The 21,650-nt window shown below is 40.0% G+C and overlaps 1 protein-coding gene across 16 annotated transcripts in view; it reads left to right on the top strand.

Moving 5' to 3' along the window:
* Positions 1-21,650, top strand: part of EHBP1 (EH domain binding protein 1) — a 202,431-nt gene that overhangs the window by 116,741 nt on the left and 64,040 nt on the right. For 15 of the 16 annotated variants that reach the window (XM_031504212.3, XM_085577247.1, XM_085577246.1 and 12 more), the window contains 4 exons: positions 6,370-6,548; positions 7,177-7,225; positions 13,286-14,200; positions 16,187-16,330. In XM_031504212.3, coding sequence (XP_031360072.2) covers positions 6,370-6,548; positions 7,177-7,225; positions 13,286-14,200; positions 16,187-16,330 — 1,287 coding nt within the window. The remainder of the gene's footprint in view (positions 1-6,369; positions 6,549-7,176; positions 7,226-13,285; positions 14,201-16,186; positions 16,331-21,650) is intronic. The other variant, XM_085577248.1, reaches the window with a different exon arrangement.

The following is a 21,650-nucleotide window of genomic DNA, read 5'->3' as shown; positions in this document are numbered from 1 at the left end:
TTGTGCTTTCTTTTAGAAGAGATTCTTGTGACCTTTTCTGACAAGCTCTAACACTTCCATTGTTTGCTGCAGGCCTTTGAAATGTGGCAGAGATAGCCTTGGGCCCAGGGAGGTGCGTTTTGCTAGTTCAGTTCACATTTAACAAAGTTAAAAGCTTTGAAAATTGCTATTCCTCATCTGTGGTTTAAGTTGCTTAATTCTGGCAAGCTGCCCAAAGCCCTGAACGTTCCCATCGTGGCAGAGAGCCAGGGATTGTGAAGCAGCAGCATCCTGGTAGCTCATCTGGGCTTCCAGCACAGATGACATGAGAGCAGAGCGCTCAGCCCACACGCCACCGGGCCGGCTGGAGGAAGGAAGGTGGACACAAGACACTGCCTTGTCTTCTGAGAGCACAGAAATGAGGCCCCATCCCTGCATGGCATCTCTTCATACTGTTACATTATAAATACGGGTAATCATCAGAGCCCGAGCTCCGTGCTCGCTCCTGCCTAATGGTATGAGTTCCATTGCTTTTCTTGAGATTTTTAATTGAAAACACGGCGCTCAAGACAAAGATTATGCCACCTCAGGGAAGAGAAGCTAGGTGAGCCTCGGCCAATCCCTTTTTAATAGTTCAGTCTGAGAAGGAGATCACTGTAACTTTTTTCCTGCCTGTACTGACCATCAGGTGAAATTACTTCCGCATAAGTAACCGATTCATTATGTTGTCTCAGATTTGTTTCCCTTTTACCAGTTCATTAACATAATCTTCTCCTTGCAATTAGCTAATAAATTTAGGGCTTCTCAGCCTGATGAGCTGCCCGCACTCCTGTGCAGTCCTGTTCTTCTCTGCTAAGAACATCCACGGGGGAGGTTGTCATCTGGAAATAAATGGTCTGCCTTGCTCTTAATTGATTGCCAAGAGCAGACAGCCTTGTGTCCTGTTGCGCAAACGAGGCAATTGGCCAGCAGTTGATGTGTTGTGAATTTTGGTTCTGAAGGTTTAGAGTTTAGTTCTGAATTCTTGGCTTCTTTCATCCTTTTAATCCCTGACAATGAAAACCAAACCAAAACCCTAAAAGACTCGGCTAAGAAAATGTTACTTCATTACTAGACAAAGTAAAAAGCAAAAGGAGGCTACCAGATAATTACAAAAGTTACAAAATTAAGTACTTAGCAGTAGCCTTTGTTACTGCTGTCTCTCCCATCTTTGTGCACTGGATGCCTGTAGGTTATATACGTGTGCACATTTCAATTGTATGATGGCATACTGCAATTTTCTACCAGACCACTTCCTTGGTGCTCCAAGTAACCAGAGGCAGCCATCTGCAGGCTTGTTTTCCTGCCTTTGCCCAGGTATGGTTTGGAAAAGCTCTTTCCAGACTCCTGGCCATCAAAATATATAACAGGCAACTGAAAACCCTTTTGCATGAAATACTCAGACCTACTTAACCAACTATTAACTTGAGGTGTGTCCCAAGGATTTCACCTTCCTCTTCACCTTGCCACGTTCAAACAGGAGAGCATCATGTCAGCTCAGGCAAATGTTTAAATATTGGGTTGGGATTGGGCATGGGCTGGTTTGGTTGTGCCAAAATGAAACCTGTAAAATGATAAGCAATTTAAAGCTTATGCCTCAGGCTTTTGAGATAAAAGTTTGTATTTTATTGCATATCCACACTAGCTGTAGGCATAACCAGAAGAGTGAGGAAGGCAAAACTTTTAAGATGTCTGCTGCTGATGAAACCTGGAGGTTACCTAAATGCTCATTATTAATGATATATAGAAAATAAATTCAGTGAATCTGTAACTTGTGTCCAGCAGCTGGGTTTTCATATCTCTTTCATTTTTAGGGACAGTAGGAAGCAGAGACATTTTGCACCATGCAAATAGAGAACACAAAGTTAAACAATGTACTCCTAAACTGATCAATTTGTTTATCAGAGTAACAGAATAGCAGAACTAATATTTCTTTCTAGGAAATGTGTGTTTTCTAATACATGTGTGATCTTCCCTTACTAGAAGCAAAGAGCAATGCCACTTGTGTGTCACTAAATTGTCATCCTATGGTGACCTGCTATGTCAAAAATACTTAACAACTCTAAGTAAAGAACATGTCGGCACAACTGGGTCACAATGATATTTTCTCCATTTTTGGAATAAAACAGAAAGGTGTCCTATTCTATCTTTGCAGACTCTTTCCATATTGTATTTGATATTCATGATACTGGTAAAAACCACTTTTTGACTTATGCTCAGACTGTTCCACAGCCCAGAATAAGCAAAATTGAATCCATGTTGGACACATACAGACCTTGCCAAAGGCATAAATTCTATTAAATGAACCATATTCAAATTCTGATATTCCCAGGCTAGTGGGACATTCCTATGGGTGAAGTCCTGTGTTGTTTAAAAAATAAAATTTTAGAATATAATTTTGAGGATATAAACTTTTCTACTTGACTGAAATGTATTTATTGTCTTGTTTCTCTTGCACCTTTATACAGCTTTTCAGACTGTTCAGTTCAGCTGATTTTCCTGGATTTCTACATCCAGCCACATGCTGCACATTTTCACTCACCTACTTGTGCCTTACTTTCTTTTACCTTAGCTTGCATTTTAGTGGTTGCACAATTTTCAGTGAGCCCAGACAGCGTCGTGGTTTTGATAGGGGCACGGGAAAATCCCTTGTATTTTGCTCAGTCAAATAAGTTAGAGGCCAGTGTCTGTACTTGCCTCTTGAGGGAAAAAAAACTTGCTTGTTCATTGTTTGTAGGTCTTCCCTATTCTGACTTGCAGCCCTATCTCAATCTGAGCTTCCTTTCCTGCAGTTAATTACCAGTCCTGGGTTGTCGTCTCAGCTCCTTTGCTCTTCTAGGAGTTGTGTTCCTCAATATAAAACTCAACTCACGTATGTCTTCCACCTGGATTACAAATAGGTTTTTTTCCTTTTCCTCCCTTACTCCTCTCTGCATCTTTCTCTTCTGGGCTTCAACACTCCTGCCTTCTTTAAACACCTCTACCCCCATGCAACCTGTCTACAAGCCCCTGAGGTCCTCCTTGATTTTCTTCTCCTGAGTGTTGGGCTGTGTGTCAGAGATGCAGCTCTACCCTCGCTCTGTGAGCCATCACTGTGCCTGCTGCTGGGTTCCTCAGAGCAGCAAAAACACCTATTTGAGTATTTTTAAGTGTGGTGATGCAGCCTAATTCTTTAAGCTATTGTCCTCTTGTTAGCATAGAGTAATGGTCTGATGGGATAATCTCCCAAGAGAAAAAATGCATACACTATCAAACATATCAACTGAGCTTCCAGAATGTGTAAAAAGAAGAACAGAGACTTGAGTGCTTTTGTTGAGTGTGGAACGAAGATATCCTGAAGGCAGTGCTGACTCCAGCTGCTCAGCCCATGGGCACGAGGCTGCGTTTGGGTCGGAGCTCGGGGAGCTCCGCGCTCGCCGTGGCTGCTCCATGGCTGGACAGGAGCCACTTGTGCTGGATTCCATAACCTGTTATCCGTGAGCAGCTCTGGCAGTCTGGTGGGGATATCTCAGGATTTTTAGTTGCATTTCCAGCCGAGTTTGCAGGGACATCAGCTGCTGAGCTCAGAAAGGCAAGTCATGGCTGCTGTGTCGTTCGGAAGAAGTGTGTAGTCAATGCTGAAAAGAATGATGCAAGAAAAAGGTTATTAAATTTTCATTTCATCTGATTAGTTCCTACCAATCATGTGGAGCAAATACATGCTGGAAATAGGCACTTGGTAGTAATTGTGTTTGCACCACGCCAGTAATTAGTATGTCCAACATACTGATATCAAAAGAAAATGTTTTGCATGATAATTTTTTGCACACACATGAAAAAGAAACTAAAACTAACATTTGTTAACTCCTCTGAAGGCATGTCAAGTGCTCACACACAGTTCTGCCTTTTCTTCTGTATTTCCATTGTGTCTGGAGTTGAATGCTTTTATCATAGATTAAATAATGAAGGCTTTGACGCAGGTGGTGATTAGGAGCATAACATTGTCATGGTATTAACTTCACCTTTATCAAAGAAACACGGACTAATAAGTGTGGAAAGAAAACCTTATACAATTTCTACTAAATCAGGTAAGAGAAGAGAAAACTGTGCGTGTTATGCACATTATGCATGTCCTAAATCTTCCGTATTCTGGAAAAAGTGCTTTTAGAAAATCTAACGTAAGTGGAAAGACAAACGCAGAAAAAGGCTCCAGATGTTCAAAGAACTGCAGTCCATCTTCTTAAACACTGATAATTTTAGAATAAATTTTTAAATAAAGTGTGAAATTCTGCTAAATTTATTGGCTTAATACCTTTGTATTTCATTCTTTAAAACCTGGTTTTAAATTCAGTTGCATCTTCAGTTTGTTAGATAAGTAATTAAAGTAAGGTAATTCAAATGGCAATATTGCCTAAGGCAATTTCAGAGTTAATCAGAAAGCATTTAGGTGGTGACTGGAAAATCTACCATTTTTGTTGAGAGTTTCACCAACAAGTATGAAGTCTTTATAATTAACAGTTAATATATCTGGTAAGTAGTGCTCTATGATTGGAAGAAGTAGCTTTTTGCATTAATAATTTGTTAAAATATCACCTTTCCAGTATTTAATAATGCTATTTTGGTTATTTTCTCTCAGTAGTGTTATTTCCATGTATGTAACTTACAATAGCAAATATATTTTAAGTAACATAGCACCTTAAATTTGAGGTCATTGATTAGTTACTGGATTTTGCTTCAAGTTTGTAAAGAAAGCAAGAGAAAAACACCATCTTTATTACTTCACTGAATCTGGAGTAACAGTCTGGCAACTCCTATGCAATATTTCTTTCTCTGATTAAAATCTTGTGTGTGGTAGTTTATAATTTATTGCTGCTTTTCCTTCCCTATTTTGTATATCCCTGTTAATTCAGTGTATTTGGAGATATTTGTCTTGTCATTAATGGATTCGTTCATGCCGATTTGAATTGTTGACAGGATTACAAAACGTAAGCACTTTCTAACAAGTTATTTTGTACATATGATGTGGCGTTAAAAAAAAAAATCTCAGCAAGGTGTACCTTTTGCACTTTGTAAATGAGTTAGCAGTGCTTCTGTCTGTGAGGAAGTTGTGTGTTTATGCAACAGCTTTTTAGAGCTGATTGTGACAGTAAATGAAAAATTACTTCCCTGGCTCTGTGCACTTTTTTTCTCCCCCAGAAGCAGTGAAAACAAATGAGTTGATAGCAGCTAATTGCTGAGCACTGACAGGCTTCAGTCAAGGGGGGGCATCGTTGGTCTTTCACAAATAGACAATAACAAGTAAATCCATTTGACCATAAACTTAAGTGGCTGTGATATAGTAAATTACTTGCTCTTAATTTGTCTTAATTTGGGAACTCTCTAGCTCTAAAGTGCATCAAGAGCTTGTTTGTTTTGTATATATGCTTTTAATGATATTACAGTGAAAGAACAGAGGATCTCAGTTCTTTCACTGTAACTCAAATGTAGGATTTGCATCAGTCACATTCTGCCTGTTTGATTAGATCTAAGAAGTTTTTAAAGTGACAGTATTTTTCTAGGGAAATAAATGTGTATGTCTTGAGAACATCTGCTGCAATCAGTATGCTGAATTTGAGGAGCAGGGGAGTGTCTGACAAATTCTAAATGCCTGAAGTGTTCTATTTTATTTCTTGGTTTATGCCCACAGAAATGCTACTAAAAGGGTCAAAATAACTTTTTTTTTTAATGGTTGTTATTAGCTAATGATGGTTGTTAGCTACTGACACTTGTTAGAAACCACCCTCTGATAAGAGTTTTCATCCAAAATTCGTTTTTCTTGTAGAAAAGCTAAAGCCTGGAAGAGGCAGAGCTTTGGGTGCAGTTGGAAGAGGCTGTTCAGAAACATGGTGCCATAATTACCTTTATGCAATTGCTGAAAGAGCACCAAAAACTGTCCTCAGCAGCCTGTACCAGAGGAATTCATCAGTCCTGTGTCATGACTTGGATTGTGAAAGGGCTCGTGGGGATGCTTTCCCATGGCTGCATTTTGGGAAGTGTTTTCAAGGCTGTGTGTCACGGGCTGTGCAGGGCTGTGCTGTGTTTCAGCACGGCTGTTTCCACTGGTACAATCCTTGGCCTCTTCCCCCGTGTAGATCTGGAATCCTGTATATCTGCATCCTTGGGAGACAAGCGCCTAGGGCGACAACTGTAGATAATAACTCGCGATTTGTGTCTTTTGCAAGTTACAGTCATTGTAAACTGACAGCTGTGAAGGACCTAAACTCACATCAAAGGATACAGATCATCTAGTTAGGTCAATTAATGTTAATTCTCATCTTCCATTAAATTCTTTTATCTTCTCTCTTTTTCTTTTCTTTTTTTTTTTTTTTCCAGCCAAGCCCAATACCAAGTCCTGTTTTGGGGAGAAAGCCAAATGCTAGTCAGTCATTGCTTGTGTGGTGCAAAGAAGTTACAAAAAACTATAGGGGAGTGAAGATCACCAATTTCACCACGTCGTGGAGGAATGGTTTATCCTTTTGTGCAATATTACATCACTTTAGACCAGACCTAATGTAAGTTGTATACTCTTTGCCTGCATAAGTTAACTCTCACACAAATACTGAACAATTTCTTAACTTGAAAATCAAATACCAGTGCATTTTAGGTGCTGAACTGTTTTCACCCTTTGCTTCCAAGCAGGGAACCGTCCTTTCTAAGAAACCAGGTTTATGAATGCTCAAACTTTGCGACCTCTTTGCTCTCCCTTGTTGCATAAACAATTATTTCTCCCCTCTCTGTGATTTGTTTTTCTTCTTCTTAATCTTATACAAAGAACTGACTTCAAGATGATTATGAGAATTGCGCCAGTGTTGAAATGAGATGAGAGGAATAAGCTCTTTGTATGCTGACAAGGACGGATTACCTCCTGGTAAATTTGGTTGTCAAGGCTGGCCTCTAGTCCCTGCCTTAACTTCTTTTTAGATGGAGAGCTTCAGGCAATGAAACATGTAATCGGTGTTTATTTATTTATTTATTTATTCCTTTAATTTTCCACACTATTAGTTTTGTTGATTGAATTGCTGTGAAATTGCTAGTTACTGTATGATATTATTGTATGTCAAATTTTTAGATTTAGTTTGTTTTAAAACTGCTGCTTTTATCAAATACTGTATATACCCACTGTGCCATTTTCCCCCTCAGTGACTACAAGTCCCTGAATCCTCAAGATATTAAAGAAAACAACAAAAAGGTAAGAACTTCCAGGCAGAAAGCAAAAAAAAAGAAAAAGCCAAAAAAACCAACCAAACCAAAAACAAAACCATAGCCTCAATTTTGACTTTGCTGCAGGTTTTTATTAATTTTGGGGAAGCGTGGTTGTTCTGTGAGGTCATGCAGCTGCTCACAGAAGGGATTCGGGCTCCCGCGGCTCCGATCGGACGCGTTATTGACTCGAGTTTGTCACGGATTTAACATTCACCACAAGTGCAAGGCTGGCAGTGGGGTTTAATTCTGTATGGCCTCCGTTAACTGAGAGCAGGGGAAGGGCCTGGCCAGCCTCCTGTGAGCACTGCTCTGGTTTTTCCAATGGAAAGAATGGGAAATGTGCCTGCTCTTGGGCTGTGGCACACGAGGCTTCTCACTGCTGTTTTAACAAGGCTCTGGGAGCTGGGCAAGGTTGATGTTGCTTTGATGGTGATTGTTGTCTTTTTAAAGATGAAATTTTACACCTACTCTTACCCTGCATCAGCTGAATGAAGTGGTGTGCACAGCAAGAGAGGTTTAGCATAAAAAGTGTTGAGATATTACTTTACACATAAATTAAATGCTGGCAAAATAGTTAATAGCCTTGTGCAGTGCAACTGTTTTGAACCACTCTTTGTAGGTGCAAGATATAAAAAGTTTCTCTGAACAAGCAGGAATTCAGTTTGGTGATCACCAGAAGACTGTTTATTTCTGCTCACTATTTTAGATATGTTACAAGCTTCAGTTGGGCCCTAGGGACATGTTTAGAAATTAGAATTTTCATGTGAGTCACTGATAATAAATTTGTTCCTGAAGATCATCTGAAAATTGTTTTAAGTATATGCCTTCTTAAAGCTGTGATTTTATTTTTATACTGCTTTAAAAGGCACTAAATTTAACTGGGATGAAGGTATAAAAATATACTTTGAATAAATTAACCAAGTTCAATATTATATAGCAAACATATCTACAATCTAGTATTATTTACTTATGTGGAATTTCTGAAAGTGCTTTATTAAAATTCATTTTGTTTATATTTTAATGTGCCCACACACTTATGTGTTAGGGAGTCACTTGTCTTTAATTTAGTACTTAAGTATTATAAATAATGAAATATCTCTGAGCTGCTGCTATCTAATGAGTATTTGACTGATGATATTTTTTCCATAATAATAGGAGGACTTATAATGACCTAAGTGGATTATCTGTGACATCACAGTATTTTCTGTGACCATATGTTTTCGTACTTCAAGTTTTGTTGAGCGTCTGGCCTAATTAAACTGGATTATAAAAAAGAAAGAATAGATTATTAATTAAAAATGTTAGCAGTATGATCAGTGATCTTTTTTTTTTGGGAAGCTGTAATGGCAAACTGAACTTTTTAGCCTGTCCTTCTATCAGGATATAGTTCCCAGAATTGAAGACATAGTGATTGTTGTTATTGGGCAGCTTTTCTCTTTCATCACTTTGCCAGCCTTTGCCTGACAGCTACACCGAGTATCTCAGTTGCTTCCTGCAGATTTATTTCCTGGTCTCACACAGTTCTGCCAGATAACCCCGTGTGCCCTTGGTTGGAGTGAATGCAGCACTGCCAACAATGGCTGCCTGCAAATTCCATGCAGATATGTAACACATTGGACAATGATTCCTCCTAACCAATTAAAATAACATCTTTGGATGAATAGGATGATTTTCTTTGTCTGAAGCAGCTCTTTTTTTTCTTTTTTTCTTTTTTTTTTTTTTAATGTTTTTCTGCCTCTCCTTCTTCCCAAAGGAAAACCACAGATTAAAGGTTAACCCATAGGAGTGTATATTTTAGAAGTGCGTAACCTTGTTTGTATTTTAATTTAAAAAAAAAAAAAAAAAGAGGAAATCTTAAGATTTCTTAACAACTGTTTCAGTGCAAATACTGTGTATAATTAGGGATGGAAATGCACTCTTAAAAAAGGCATGTCATCAGAGGTTCTTTATAACACACACCAACCAATTGGGTGCTGCCACTGATGCTGAATAAAAAAGGGTATTTACCTGTGACATCTGATCTTGGCCAATATGTCAGTGTGTTACAGAGTTGGGAAATGATTGGAATACTGCCTGTGGTGCCTGTGCTGATGGATCCCAATTGATGTCTGTCAATCAGCTTGTCAGTAAATTAAAAAAAAAAAAAGAAGAAAAATACTTCAGTGGGAGATGGATAAATAGGCTTAGTGTCCTGAATATACATATATTAAAAAAATCCCAAACAACTACTACATTGGCATCAGTCTGAATTGGAAGGTATTTTTGGTGCACATTGGAAATTCAAATTTCTACCAGGAACAAAAGAGAAACCAGGATTATCTTTGAGAAAATTACAAACATTACAGGGATACTTTCCCAGCTGGTCTAAAGAGTTGTGCTTCTCCTTAAATCTCAGATGTAGCTAACCATCCATATTGCCTTCCTAGTAGTGTTAAACTGCTAATTTGATTTAATATGTCCATTTGATTATTACTAAATCATAATTAAATATAAATTACTGAAAAATTATTAAAATTACAGCATGCTGGCATTATAGTTCCTTATCAACAATAGAAATATTTTGTGTTGCTAATAACATGTCCTGCACTTTAAAAATATAAGCTACTCAACAGGACTTGGGCTGGATCTTTGACAAGATGAAGGAATGAGAAGCAGAAGGGCACAACAGTATGGTTCTAACACTGAATTTCTGGTTTTAATTATTGTTTAGAGAAGCTTGTTTAATTTATGGTGTGGGTATATCTTTTGGATGTTCAATTGGCACTTTTGATTTTTATGATACTCCCCAGTTCTTTCTAACAAATTCCTCAATACATTTGAACATGAGTGATCATCTTAATAAAATATTCCATTTTTAAAAGGAATCCTTTTAAATCATGTATTTAAATAGAAGAATGAAGACTTAAAGGCATAGTATTGAGTCAAAATGGAAAATATTCCTTACCTTGAAACTGGAGTTAATGTTTTTATAATAGTTGTTCATGCTCACCACTACAATTCATAAAAACAAGTCCTAAGAACATATCTAATTGCATGTGTAGGAGATGCTTGTTGGCATCAGTAGGATCATGTAGAAGCAGAGTTAAACATGCAGAGTAGTAAATATTTGTAAAAAATGAGGCTGAGTTATGCCTCTGTTTAACAAAAATAATTTGACTTTGAAACTTTACTGTTAATACCATGTTACAACTAGTTAGAAATATGATGTATTTATAAATATGCTGGAATATCAGGAAGCTCCCAGCTTTTCTAGTAGTGAAGGACAGCCCATCACATGGTGCTGCATGGACACATCCAGAACACACAATTGCTGTTTCTAGAGCTACTGTCTGTAGAATACTGGCATGCCAATCTGCATATCTAGTGTACTTTGAAAGGAGAGAAGCAAAAATGTGGATGGGAATGAGAGGGGATGGGAAATAGGTGTCAGGCATCAGCAGGAGATAACTGTGTTTAATCCCAGGCATCACTAGAAGAACAGAACAGCTAACAAAAAAGTGATTGCAGCTGTACTGAGAATATCCATCATTCCAAATTCAGTCCTGCTGTTGTGTTACTTCTAAGCAAGTACCTTTCCTGATAGTCCTGAAACGCTGTCCCCACCTTCATTTTATAGACCCTGGGAGGTACTCATAGAATTTAGTTTTATTAGCATGCAAATAAGAAATTGCGAGTATAAAAGGAGTTTAGGTCAAGTTATGTCTCTGGCTGCCCTGGCTGCCATGCCTGTCCTTAAGTCCTGTCAATTCTTCAGATGGTGATTCCCACTGCCTGCAGTGTGAGGTAACAAGTTATTTATGCCCCTGAGTCAGCACTGGCCCACTTAGCAAACACATCCTGGCCTTACCTTTAGTGCCCAGACAGCACGGATGGCTCGCTGTGTGTCCATGCCCAGCCTGGTTCCTGCTGTCCTAGGAGCATCCATCATTCCTGGTATCTGCCATGCCTCAGGCTGCCCCCCAAATCCCTGCACTGCTCTCTGGGCTCCCCACGTCTGTTCAGTTCCACCCATCTTGTCTCCCTCCCCTCCTCAGCCCCATCCTGCTCCTCCAGCTCCGTGTCCCAAGGTGCTGTAAGTGACAGCTGTCCCTCTTCTACCATCCAGGTTGCTGCCATTCCCTCCCACCTATCACTTTGCTGTTGTTCTGCTCCATCTGGACTTTTGTATCAGCAAATACATCGGTTCATGTTTGCCTCTGCTGCTCCTATATCTAAGCACAGCTCTGTATTTATAAATGCCATAACAATCTCTCATAATAGTAAACCTTCCCAAGAAATACCACACCAAATACCAGCAATGATTTAAGGCCAAATCATTTTGTATGGGGAGAGCCAGAAGAGCTTAAAAATAAATTATTCAAACATTTCTATGTCTAGATAAACTCTGTGAATCATTTGTTATAGTGTTATAAAAAGTACTTTACCTGAAGTGCTTTGGAAAGTTATACCTGAGCATGAGGGGAGGCATACAAAATTTCAGGAAGATGAATTCCAGCTTTTGGAAGCAGAGTTTGAAAAGCAGCTGAAACGAAAACTATTGGACCACTGAGTAGGGAATGACATTGCAAGGAGGAGTAGATAGCCTCCTTTTCTCAGAGCAAACAAAATATCTGGGTCTGCCAGGAGCAAGCTAGCCCAGCCCCACAGTCTGTCTCACTGTTGAATACTTAGTGATATCAAAATCAAGAGGATTAAAAAAAACCCAAAACATAATTGTTTTGTTTTTTTTTTCCTGTATTCTTTTAAGACTAAAGAAATTAAGGAAAAATGTAAAGTTGAAGAGTTGAAGCCAGTGATGTGTGTTAGTGTTTCCTTGTGAAAGGACAGTTCTCTCATCCATGTCTTAAATTTAGCATCTGCTTTTGTTCAAACCAGTGTAGGATCAAGTGTGAACACTGTAAGCCCCTTCAGGAGAGGGTGAAAAGGAGCTGCAGGATTCCTGGGGGAGGAGAAGCCCACATGCTTTAACTGAGTGCATCTATGCTAACAGGAGGCCTTTTAAAGACTTCCTTGAAACACAATATTGTCTTCCAAGGTTAATCCAGGATACTAATAATTAATTGTAAATTGAGAAACGGCTTTAATTCTTCAAAACTAGAAAAACCTGATGCACCAAGCCCACTCACTTAAAGGGCCAGCAGTAAAAGGAGACAATGTGGCCTCACAAAGCGGGAGGGTTGCAACTGTTTAGCTTTTAGAAAGTAAAGTGAAATGGGAATGATTTTCACTCTCTCTTTCTTACAAATTTAGCAACAACAAATGTTTCTAAAATGCATTTCCTTGATGGATTAATGTGATTTATGTCTAGTGTCAGGTAATCTGCAGTGGTGTTCTTTTTGACTATCTGGACATAGTTTTTCATCAGCAGGAATCACTGCAATTACATGACCAATAGAAGGCAGAAGGTTGATCATCAATGATAAAGCTCAAGATGGATTAGTGTCGTGTTTCTTATATCTTTGTTCCTTATCTTAAAAAGCCATCCTGAGTTCCTTTTTTTTTTCTGGTCCAGCTCTTAAACTTTTTTTGTTTGCTTGTTTCCTGCTACTTGAGTGAGAACCATTTAAGATATTGGTAGGTTTTCCTAGTGCAAGAAGAAGGGCTTTCAAGCTGCAGTTTCATGAATAGCTGGTTACCCATAGAAGTGTCACAATTTTAAGTAACAAAAGATTTTTGTGTAGTATGGCATTGAAGTATGTTAAAAATATTTAAAGCAATGCCATGTGAGTGTTTTTGCTGGTTGCATTCTCTCAGTTTGCTTTGCTGTGAAGTTGTCTTGGGACATACGTAGAAGCCATCAGGACAAGTCAATGAGCTGGATGTTGGACAGTGCACCAGAAAAGTAGCAATGACTATAATGAAGCCAAAAGAATAATAAGTAATGGAGTCAGAGCCGTGTTCTCCCTGTAATAGTGAATGTATTTTCTGTAATACTGGATGTATTTTAGGCTTCTTATTTTGCCTGAAACTTCCATTTGCATTCTTGAGATGTTACGACGGGTGAGAAACTGCCGCACTGTGATCTTTATTTTGTCTGTCTTCCAAGGCTTACGACGGCTTTGCCAGCTTGGGGATCTCGCGGCTGCTGGAGCCCTCGGACATGGTTTTGTTGGCCATCCCTGACAAACTGAGTGTTATGACCTATCTCTATCAGATCAGGGCTCATTTCTGCGGGCAGGAGCTGAACGTGGTTCAGATCGAGGAGAACAGCAGTAAGAGCACGTACAAAGTGGGGAACTACGAGACGGACACGAACAGCTCCGTGGACCAGGAGAAGTTCTACGCGGAGCTGAGCGACCTGCAGCGGGAGCCCGAGCTGCAGGCGGGGGACAGCGCCTTGGCGGACTTGGCCTCGCAGGACGACTCCGTGTTCGTGACCGACAGCGGCGTCGGCGAATCGGAGAGCGAGCATCAGACTCCCGACGACCACCTGAGCCCCAGCACAGCTTCCCCTTCTTCCCGCAGGACTCGCAGTGACACGGACCCCCAGAAATCCCAGCAGAGCTCCGGGAGGACTTCCGCGTCTGAAGACATCGGGAAGTGTAGCGGCGCAGACACGACGCAAGTGCAGCCTGTGTTGGGAAGGAAGAAGCTGCTGATAAGTGACACTTTAGACTTCAGTGACTTAGCACATGTCAGTGATCAAAAAGAGGATATGTCTCCCACTGTTGCTTGTGAAGATAACAACAAGAAGAGACACCAGAGCTTAGACAGTACCCCTGGTTTCTCAGAGCAAGAAAAGCTGGGATGTATAGGATCCACAGAGAGCACAAGAGCAGATCCCAGTTCGCCTGTCACAAAACCAAGTTTGTCTCCTACTTCTAAGCCTGGATACTCCTATAATATGGATACAGATCTTGCAAAGAAACCACATGCTTCTCCGAGGCAAACAGAATCCGATTCTGACAGTGATGCCAGAACAGCTTTAAATCATGCAGATCAAACTGCAAAAACAGCCCAGGTAAGACATTTGGGTCTGTGAATTAGGAAGGAGGTGCTGTTCAAGTTGTTTCTCTGTGTTTGTAATTTACACCAAATCTTCGGCATAAATGGTGAGGTGAGAAGTGTATTTTTATTTTTGGGCAACAAATATTTTGCCTGAGAAGTAGGTGGTGCTGAAAAACAATCATTACATGGAAAACTAATTTACAGAAATTGTCCCACTGTTGATCTTTGCAATCTCTCTCCAATTAAAGGAATTTATGTTCTCAGCTATCTCAAAGATGGCTCCAAAGCTTTTGTCACTGTCTGTTGCAACTCATTTTCTCTTGAGTCTTGCATACTGAAGCAAAAACTGGAAAAATATATCAATTCATTAGGAAATGTAAAGCCTTGCATACATTAAAATTAACTAAAGAGAATTCAAAATCTTGTCTGGGAAATCATAGAGTCTCATGAACATAGCCAGGATGGTGAGGTAGAAACTCCAAACTGTTAAATTATGCTTTTTTCCATTGAGCAGCCTAAGGCATGTTACTTCACCACAATGTCATTTTTCTTTCTATAAAGATAACAGTATATGCCCACCTACCTTGCAGATTATTGTGAGAATGGAAGTTGAATATTATATATATGCTGAGTATTATCAATAAATCATGTCATCATAAAAATATGTAAAACATGGTATCACCTCCACATACAAAAATGCCAAAGCAGGATTATAATTTTACTCCTGTGAAGAGTTTTCTTGAGTTTGGGCTTTGTGCCATTAGCTCTGGTAAGAAAAGAATATATCCAGTCTTCTGGTAGTATGAATTGCTTCAAATATTTTTATGGGTTTTTTTTCTGAGTAAGCACCATAAAGATCATTTTATTGCAAAAGAAGCAGTGTGTAGATGAGTGATAATGGCCAAATTCTTGGTTCCAGAGTCAGCTAATTTCTTTCCTTTAATCACTGAAGTCTTGTGAGGTTTCTTTTCACCTTCTTCATCATTATCATCATCATCATCATCATGGTCATCATCATCATCTTTGTGTACTAGATGAGAAAGGAACAGCTTGGCCCATACAGAATGAAAAAGCAGGAGGAGACAGGATTTGCTCTCTATGAAGATTTTCATGGGCAAGGGTGTAACAACAGGCCAAGGAAAAGCAGGAGTTGGCTTTAAAGGCCGTTCTTAGTTGTTAATTATTGGTGCATTTGCACATGGCAATAAAACCTCAGATGTGAGGCTCCCTCTGAACCTCCACTCAGATGTTGGTTAGGGTCAGGCAGCTCCATTTCCACGGGGCTGCTGCAGGAGCACAGCAGGCTGTGCCAGCTGTCCCAGCCCTGCTCCATGTCACGGCCTGGAGATGCATTTTCCCACTCGTCACAGCTGACCTTGACGAGGAGACCATCCCTTGGGAGTGTGTCTGCCTGGGAGCTGAGTTCTCGTGTTGCAGAACCCCTTTTGCTATCTCTGCTCTTAAAGGAGACCCAGTCCTTTGTATGAAGAAGGGACTTTCTTGTGCGTATCCATAAATGCAGTAGAAGCAGATACTTTTGCAGGGTTTTTCACCTTGTACCCAGCCTCTTTGTGCTCGATTTAAGTTGTAAGTGAGTGGTACCCACATAAGTAGCCAACAAAGCATTTTTGTTGTAGCCATATTTGCATACATATTAAAGTAAATAAGTAAACACATAGCACGTTTGACATGGCTTCTGTGAAGCCATTTGAGTTTTTTTCCACAGTTGAAGTTTAAAGTCATTTAATGTTGATAGAAATTAAGTTTTAAGGGGAAGGAAGAGAACTCCTATTTACATTTTAAAGGCCTATGACTTTTTTTTTGTTTTACATTTTGATCATCTTTTCATTTCTGTAGAATGCTCTGTCACCTCATGAAGACATAATTCATGTGGCTCCTGACCTTTATTGTGTAGGAAGGCCGCTGGCTATTAACTACTGTATAAACCTTGGGTGCCCTGAGGCTGCCTTGCTGTTAATTATATTTCTTTATTTTTAAGCAACGTATGTTGTCAAGACAGGAAGAACTTAAAGAACGAGCGAGAGTTCTGCTTGAGCAAGCAAGAAGAGATGCAGCATTAAAGGCAGGGAATAAACAGCTAAGCAGTGCCCTCATCCCAGCCCGCAATAAGCAGCTGAACGATGTAAGAAACACTGGCCACTCTCGCAGTTGGCAGAGTTAAAATGCATTGTGTGTGCTGTCGTGGGGGGAGGCATGTCCTTGCAGAACATTTCTTCTCTTTGCTGTGTCGGGTGTCCTTCATTCACTGCTAAAACCTGTTTGTCCTGATGTCATGGCCAACAGAGAAGTGCCTCCCACTTCCCTGGAAGCTGAAGTCTGGGAGCATCTTCTTTGATTGGCCCTGCAGTTTCTGGTGGGGTGAAACTCAAACAGTACTTGTTAAAGGATAGTGAAGTAATTTGTGCTATTTCTGATTGCTTCTCTTTCAGTTAATGTAAATCATTTCCTTGAGCCTCTGATGTGAGCTCCTTGCTGCTTTAGAAGTGTTGTTGCAGTGAATGGAACTGCTTGTGTCAGTCAGTAAAAGAGTTGATGAAACAAATCCTTTTCATCACCAAAGTTGATTGTGCTGGTGAGGGGAAAGTGGAGCTGGGGAATGAGCTCTGGTGTTGAAGCAGCTGTGGTTGCATCTCCAGTGGCTTCCATGGTGACCTGGAAGGATCCCTACTCTCTGGAGATGAAAGCTAATTAATTTTTATGCAAACCTTTGCAATGCAGGTTTTGTGATTCTAACTGTTGCACATTAGAGACTGTACTGGCAGCTGAGAATGTAAATATAACTGTAAAATAATGATTCAGAGGAAGGCTGGAATCTTTACAGATTCCCACCTTTCAGAGCTGAGTCCTGAGGGGCAGATTCTGCTTTTTTCAGGAATGGGATCACACAATAAAAAAATGAAGACAGTCATTTACACATTTCATTTTCTTAACTCCCTTGGATCCATGCTGGTTCTTGTTTTTTCCTCTCATAGACTGATACTTCATTTTACTTTGAAATATATTTGTATATGCAGACAAGTCTTATTTATATACTTATTTGTATAATATACATAAAATATTTTTTATTACTATGTTTTTTAAGTTTTTCCCAGATATGTATATTTTAGTATAAATTTCACTTTAGATTTTTTTAAAATTATCTTTTCATAGAGAAAAAGGCATTAGAGGGGAGTTACTATAGGCAACTACTCAGGCAGAAACAACTGTAATTAAAGTTGCCTAACATTTTTTATTACAAGCTCCTATTTTCAAAGGTTTTACAACTTTGCTAGTATTTCATTGTTTGAGCTAAAATCTTCCCTGTCAGCTCTTCTGCCCCAGGGTAATATTTTAAATTTTTTTTTAATGTCAAAAAAACCCGTTCATCTCTTTCTCTGTATTAGGTTTGACAAAGCATTGTTTTACTCATATTAAGAACAGATAAAACTTGAAAAGATGGTTAGATTCTCTTGAAAAATCTATTCAAAACAGTCAAAGTTGTGTTAATACCACAGTCTTGTCAGAGAGCCTTGAAGTTCAGAAAGGTTCCTGAGTGTCAGTAGAAGTTGTCTGCATGGACACTGCCCGGCAAGAGCATCTTTTACCATTGCTCTCCTAAGGATTGAGGCCCCTTCTGATGCAGGTCACACTATTGGGAAGCAAAACTTTCTCTTTTAGCCTCAAACTCCTGCTAATGAAATCCAAACAGGAGTAAAAGGAGCTGCCCCAGTGGCATGCAGAGAAGAGGTGCCCCGGGTAGGTGGTGTGAAGTTAGACAATAATGAAGAAGGTGTCCAGGCCATGAAAACCAGCTGGAGGGTATGAGATGGTGAGGGCTTTTCAGGGTGAGAGTTAGGACTGCCAGATTACCCATGGGACCTTATTTCATTTGTTACAGAAGCTGAAAAATTAATTAGAAGCTTGCAGGAAAGGGAAGGGCAGTTTTTTAGGACAGCTTTGGCAGAGCCAAAGTTTCTTGCTGCAACCATCAGAAGCTCAAGGACAATTGTCCTGGAACAAATGGTCCTGGCCCATGTGAAATCTGGGCACTCTTGATGAGTAATTTGTCATATAAGAATGACAGAAGCTCCTCAGCCCTGAAGTGTGTCATGGAGATGTGATTTGGAGACTCTTACAGTTGGCATATAATAATTTACATGATGTAAAGCTGTGTATAACATGTATGTATATGTTACATACATATCCCTACATGTGCATATTCTGAAAGAGAATGCACGTGTGCATCAACATATATAGGTGTAAGATAAAACACATTGATTCCCATTTTCCTTCAGCATACTTGATATTAGTAGAGATGAGGCGTTTCCATTTGATGTAGTTCTGCCAGTTTTCTACAGGTCATTGTTCATTTGATTGTTAACATATAGCACAGACTTATTTCTATTCATGGCTTTTTGGTCATTAAGGTTAATAATAAGAACTTTGACTCAAAGCAGTGTTGTATGTGTCAGTGTGCAGTAATGTGTAGTAGCGTGCTATCCAAATGAGAGTTGTGATAATGAGAATCAGCATTTAGTAGTGGAAATTGGCCGAGGCTCATTTTCAGGATGGATTGAGATTCAAAAGAAAATGGTTTGAAACAGGAAGATCTAATTTTAAATAAGAAAACTTCGAAGAGATAGTTCAGAGGCAATACTTTTGAAAGTAACTCTTGAAGTTTGCAATTGCACCTTTTCCGATACCTTTTCAGAAAGGGCTTTTAGCATCCTACTCTTTCTGACTGTGCTGCCAGATGAAGCCTGTGCAGTCCTTAGTGACTTTAGAAAAGCCTCATCCCTAGGCCTTGCTGTGAGCACTTTGCATGTGTCATGAGGCAGCCAGGATTTCTGCTTTCCCAGTGAGCAGCTGACAGCAATCACCTGGACAATGAGCGCACTGAGGAGGGGCAGTGGTGCTGCTCAGGGTCAGCAACAGGGAGGAAGTTTCCAAATCTCTACCATGGCCATAAATGCAGGTTTATTTGGTGTGTGCTGCCTGATTTGTTTTAGTAAAAGTCCATTTTGAAAAACACAGTGTTGCGGTTTCTCCTCTGAGCGCAGAGTACAGCCTCATTTCTCCCATTTCTTCCCTCCTTGCAGCATGGTAGAAGTTATTTCAGTGTTATGTCTGCTTATTTGGTGCTTCTCAGAAGCCTTCAGTCTCAAGCTGTATGCATACCAGACAGCATGTGAAGGTATGTGTGCAGGTATTTGAAGTCTGAGAGGAGACTGCGTTGATCAGAACCGCCTTGAAATCATGCTTATGGTTTGGGAGGATCATAGCTGTGTCATGAAAATTGATGCAGCCCTTTGGAGACTGGAAGAATTAGCTTAAGAGCTCTGTGAACAGAGTTACTGATCCCCTCGTGGATCCCTTTCTCTATGGTAGATTTATAAACAGCTCAGCCTTTCTGCTTGCTTTCTTGATGTATGTGTGCATGTGGTGACTCTTTTACGAGATGCTTCTGTCATTTGCAATCTGATATAGCAGCTGTAATCACTTAGCTTTTAACCAGGAGAGCCTTTTTATTAGCTTACTCATTTTTATTTAACTTGCCTTTGCTCATGGTGAATATCACAGGGCTGGAAGGGACATATCTGCTCCCAGCAGATGCTGTAAAATATCAACCTGTAGTGATGGTTGTTAGCAGCGGCAGCTTGGCTGGAATGTGATGTTGGAAAGGTGAGGAGACTGGAGCTGGGCTATGTGACCCATCCGACAAAGTGACAGGCTAGAGGGGACCACAGGGAGTGGGAAATATTCAGCAGTCATGGGCCTAAAAGGCCTTTCCAGGAGGGGAATCCTCATCTGCAGAACATGGGATGGAATCTCTCATTCTTAAATCGCAGCATAACTCTGCTGTCAGCAAATATTTGTAAAGGCTGTTGGCAAAATCTTCCTATTTTCTTTTAGTGACTGGGCCACATAAAGAATGGAAATTTACTGCAGCTATCATTTACTCTCCAAACTCAAATGGCTATGGTTATGGAGTCAGCATGATTACAGAGAATGGAATTAGGAGTTAAGAAATGCACAGGCAACTTTAATTAACCTCCTTTGTGTATATGCATTATGATGTAGTCTTTAATTATGTGATCACATACTATTTTCCCCAAAGCAATTGTGTCTCATTTTCCTCAGAGGATAGAGGTGATGTAGAAGGCTGTTTGTCCAGGGGACCTCTGTGCTTTTGATTGCAGAAATTGAAAGGTGTACAACAAACCAAGCAGGGACTGCACGGAGTGAAAAGATGAGGTCATGGTTAAGGTGCTTGAAAAAATGAAATGTACTTCTGCCTTTACCCGAGTTCTGATCAGTGCCTCTAAGTCGTTTGAGCCAAATATCCTCCAGGTGGTCACTATTTGTTGTGTCCTTCCTTTCTGGATCGCTTTGAGGCAAAAGTTTGATTTGCAGATATATTGAGCATCCAGGTCTGTCAGGGAAATCAATTGGAGCTGTGCTTGAGACCTATAAATGGCTGTAAAGCTTAGTATAGTGAAAAAAAAATCCAACTAATAGGCTTCCCAGAGCAAGCACCCAGCGACAGATCCCTTTAGCTGGATCTCTCCTCTCAGTTCTCATCAGAAGAGCAGGGTAATAACTCTTCCACGGCTTGCTGGGAGAAGGGAATGTGATTAATGCTCTTGAGGCTCTTAAATACCACAGAGGTGGGCACTGTGGAAAGAAATCAAGAAATTAACAATTCTGTCTTCAGAGCAAGATTTGAATATCGTGGTGTAAAGGATAATGCTACGTGCTGATGGGCCTGCATATTGAGCAGTGAAAATAAACCCAAGCTCTGAACACCACTGGGTAGAGCTCAGGGCTGGGTTGAAGACCAGGAGATAGTGAAAGTAAAAGGTGGTGCCACAATAAGGCTCTGCTTTAGAGGATACAGAGCAGGATGAAAATTAAGATGATGCCCGCTAGCTTTATTTCTGGCATTTCCTAAATCCTGTGTCAGATTCTTTTAACTTGTTTTTGTAAGCTTTAGCATGCCTGCCTTACAAAAATGCCACATCTAATGGAATTCATGAAAAATAGTGCTCATCTGGCAAAAGATGTGTTTTTCTCCCTGCCAGGGGCTACAGATAGTTTCTGAAGTTACTTGGATTTTGCATGAGCTACGGATTCCTCCTTGGTGAATTTAGGTGCAGGACTGGGCTACCCATGTATGGATTTGGCCGAAAATTTTCCATATTTAAGATCTGGAATAGATTTTGGGATGCAGGAATTCAATAGCGTGATACCTGGAGGGAATCACTCTGTCTTATACCTTTTGTGAAATAGGAAAATAGTAATTCCTTCTTCAGAGCGGCATTCGAGTATAACTGTACTAAAAATTGTGAGGGACTCCATTTGAACAATAAGAATTTAAAACCAGAATAATACAAAGTGACGTGAGGGGGTTTGGAGAGTAATCCTGAGGCTGCTGCTGTGCTTAATTGCAACTGGTGCTACCC

Source organism: Lonchura striata, chromosome 3 (assembly GCF_050655825.1).
Source record: "Lonchura striata isolate lonStrDom1 chromosome 3, ASM5065582v1, whole genome shotgun sequence".
In the NCBI taxonomy this organism is placed as follows: domain Eukaryota; kingdom Metazoa; phylum Chordata; class Aves; order Passeriformes; family Estrildidae; genus Lonchura; species Lonchura striata.
This window is presented reverse-complemented; position numbering and strand designations above follow the sequence as displayed.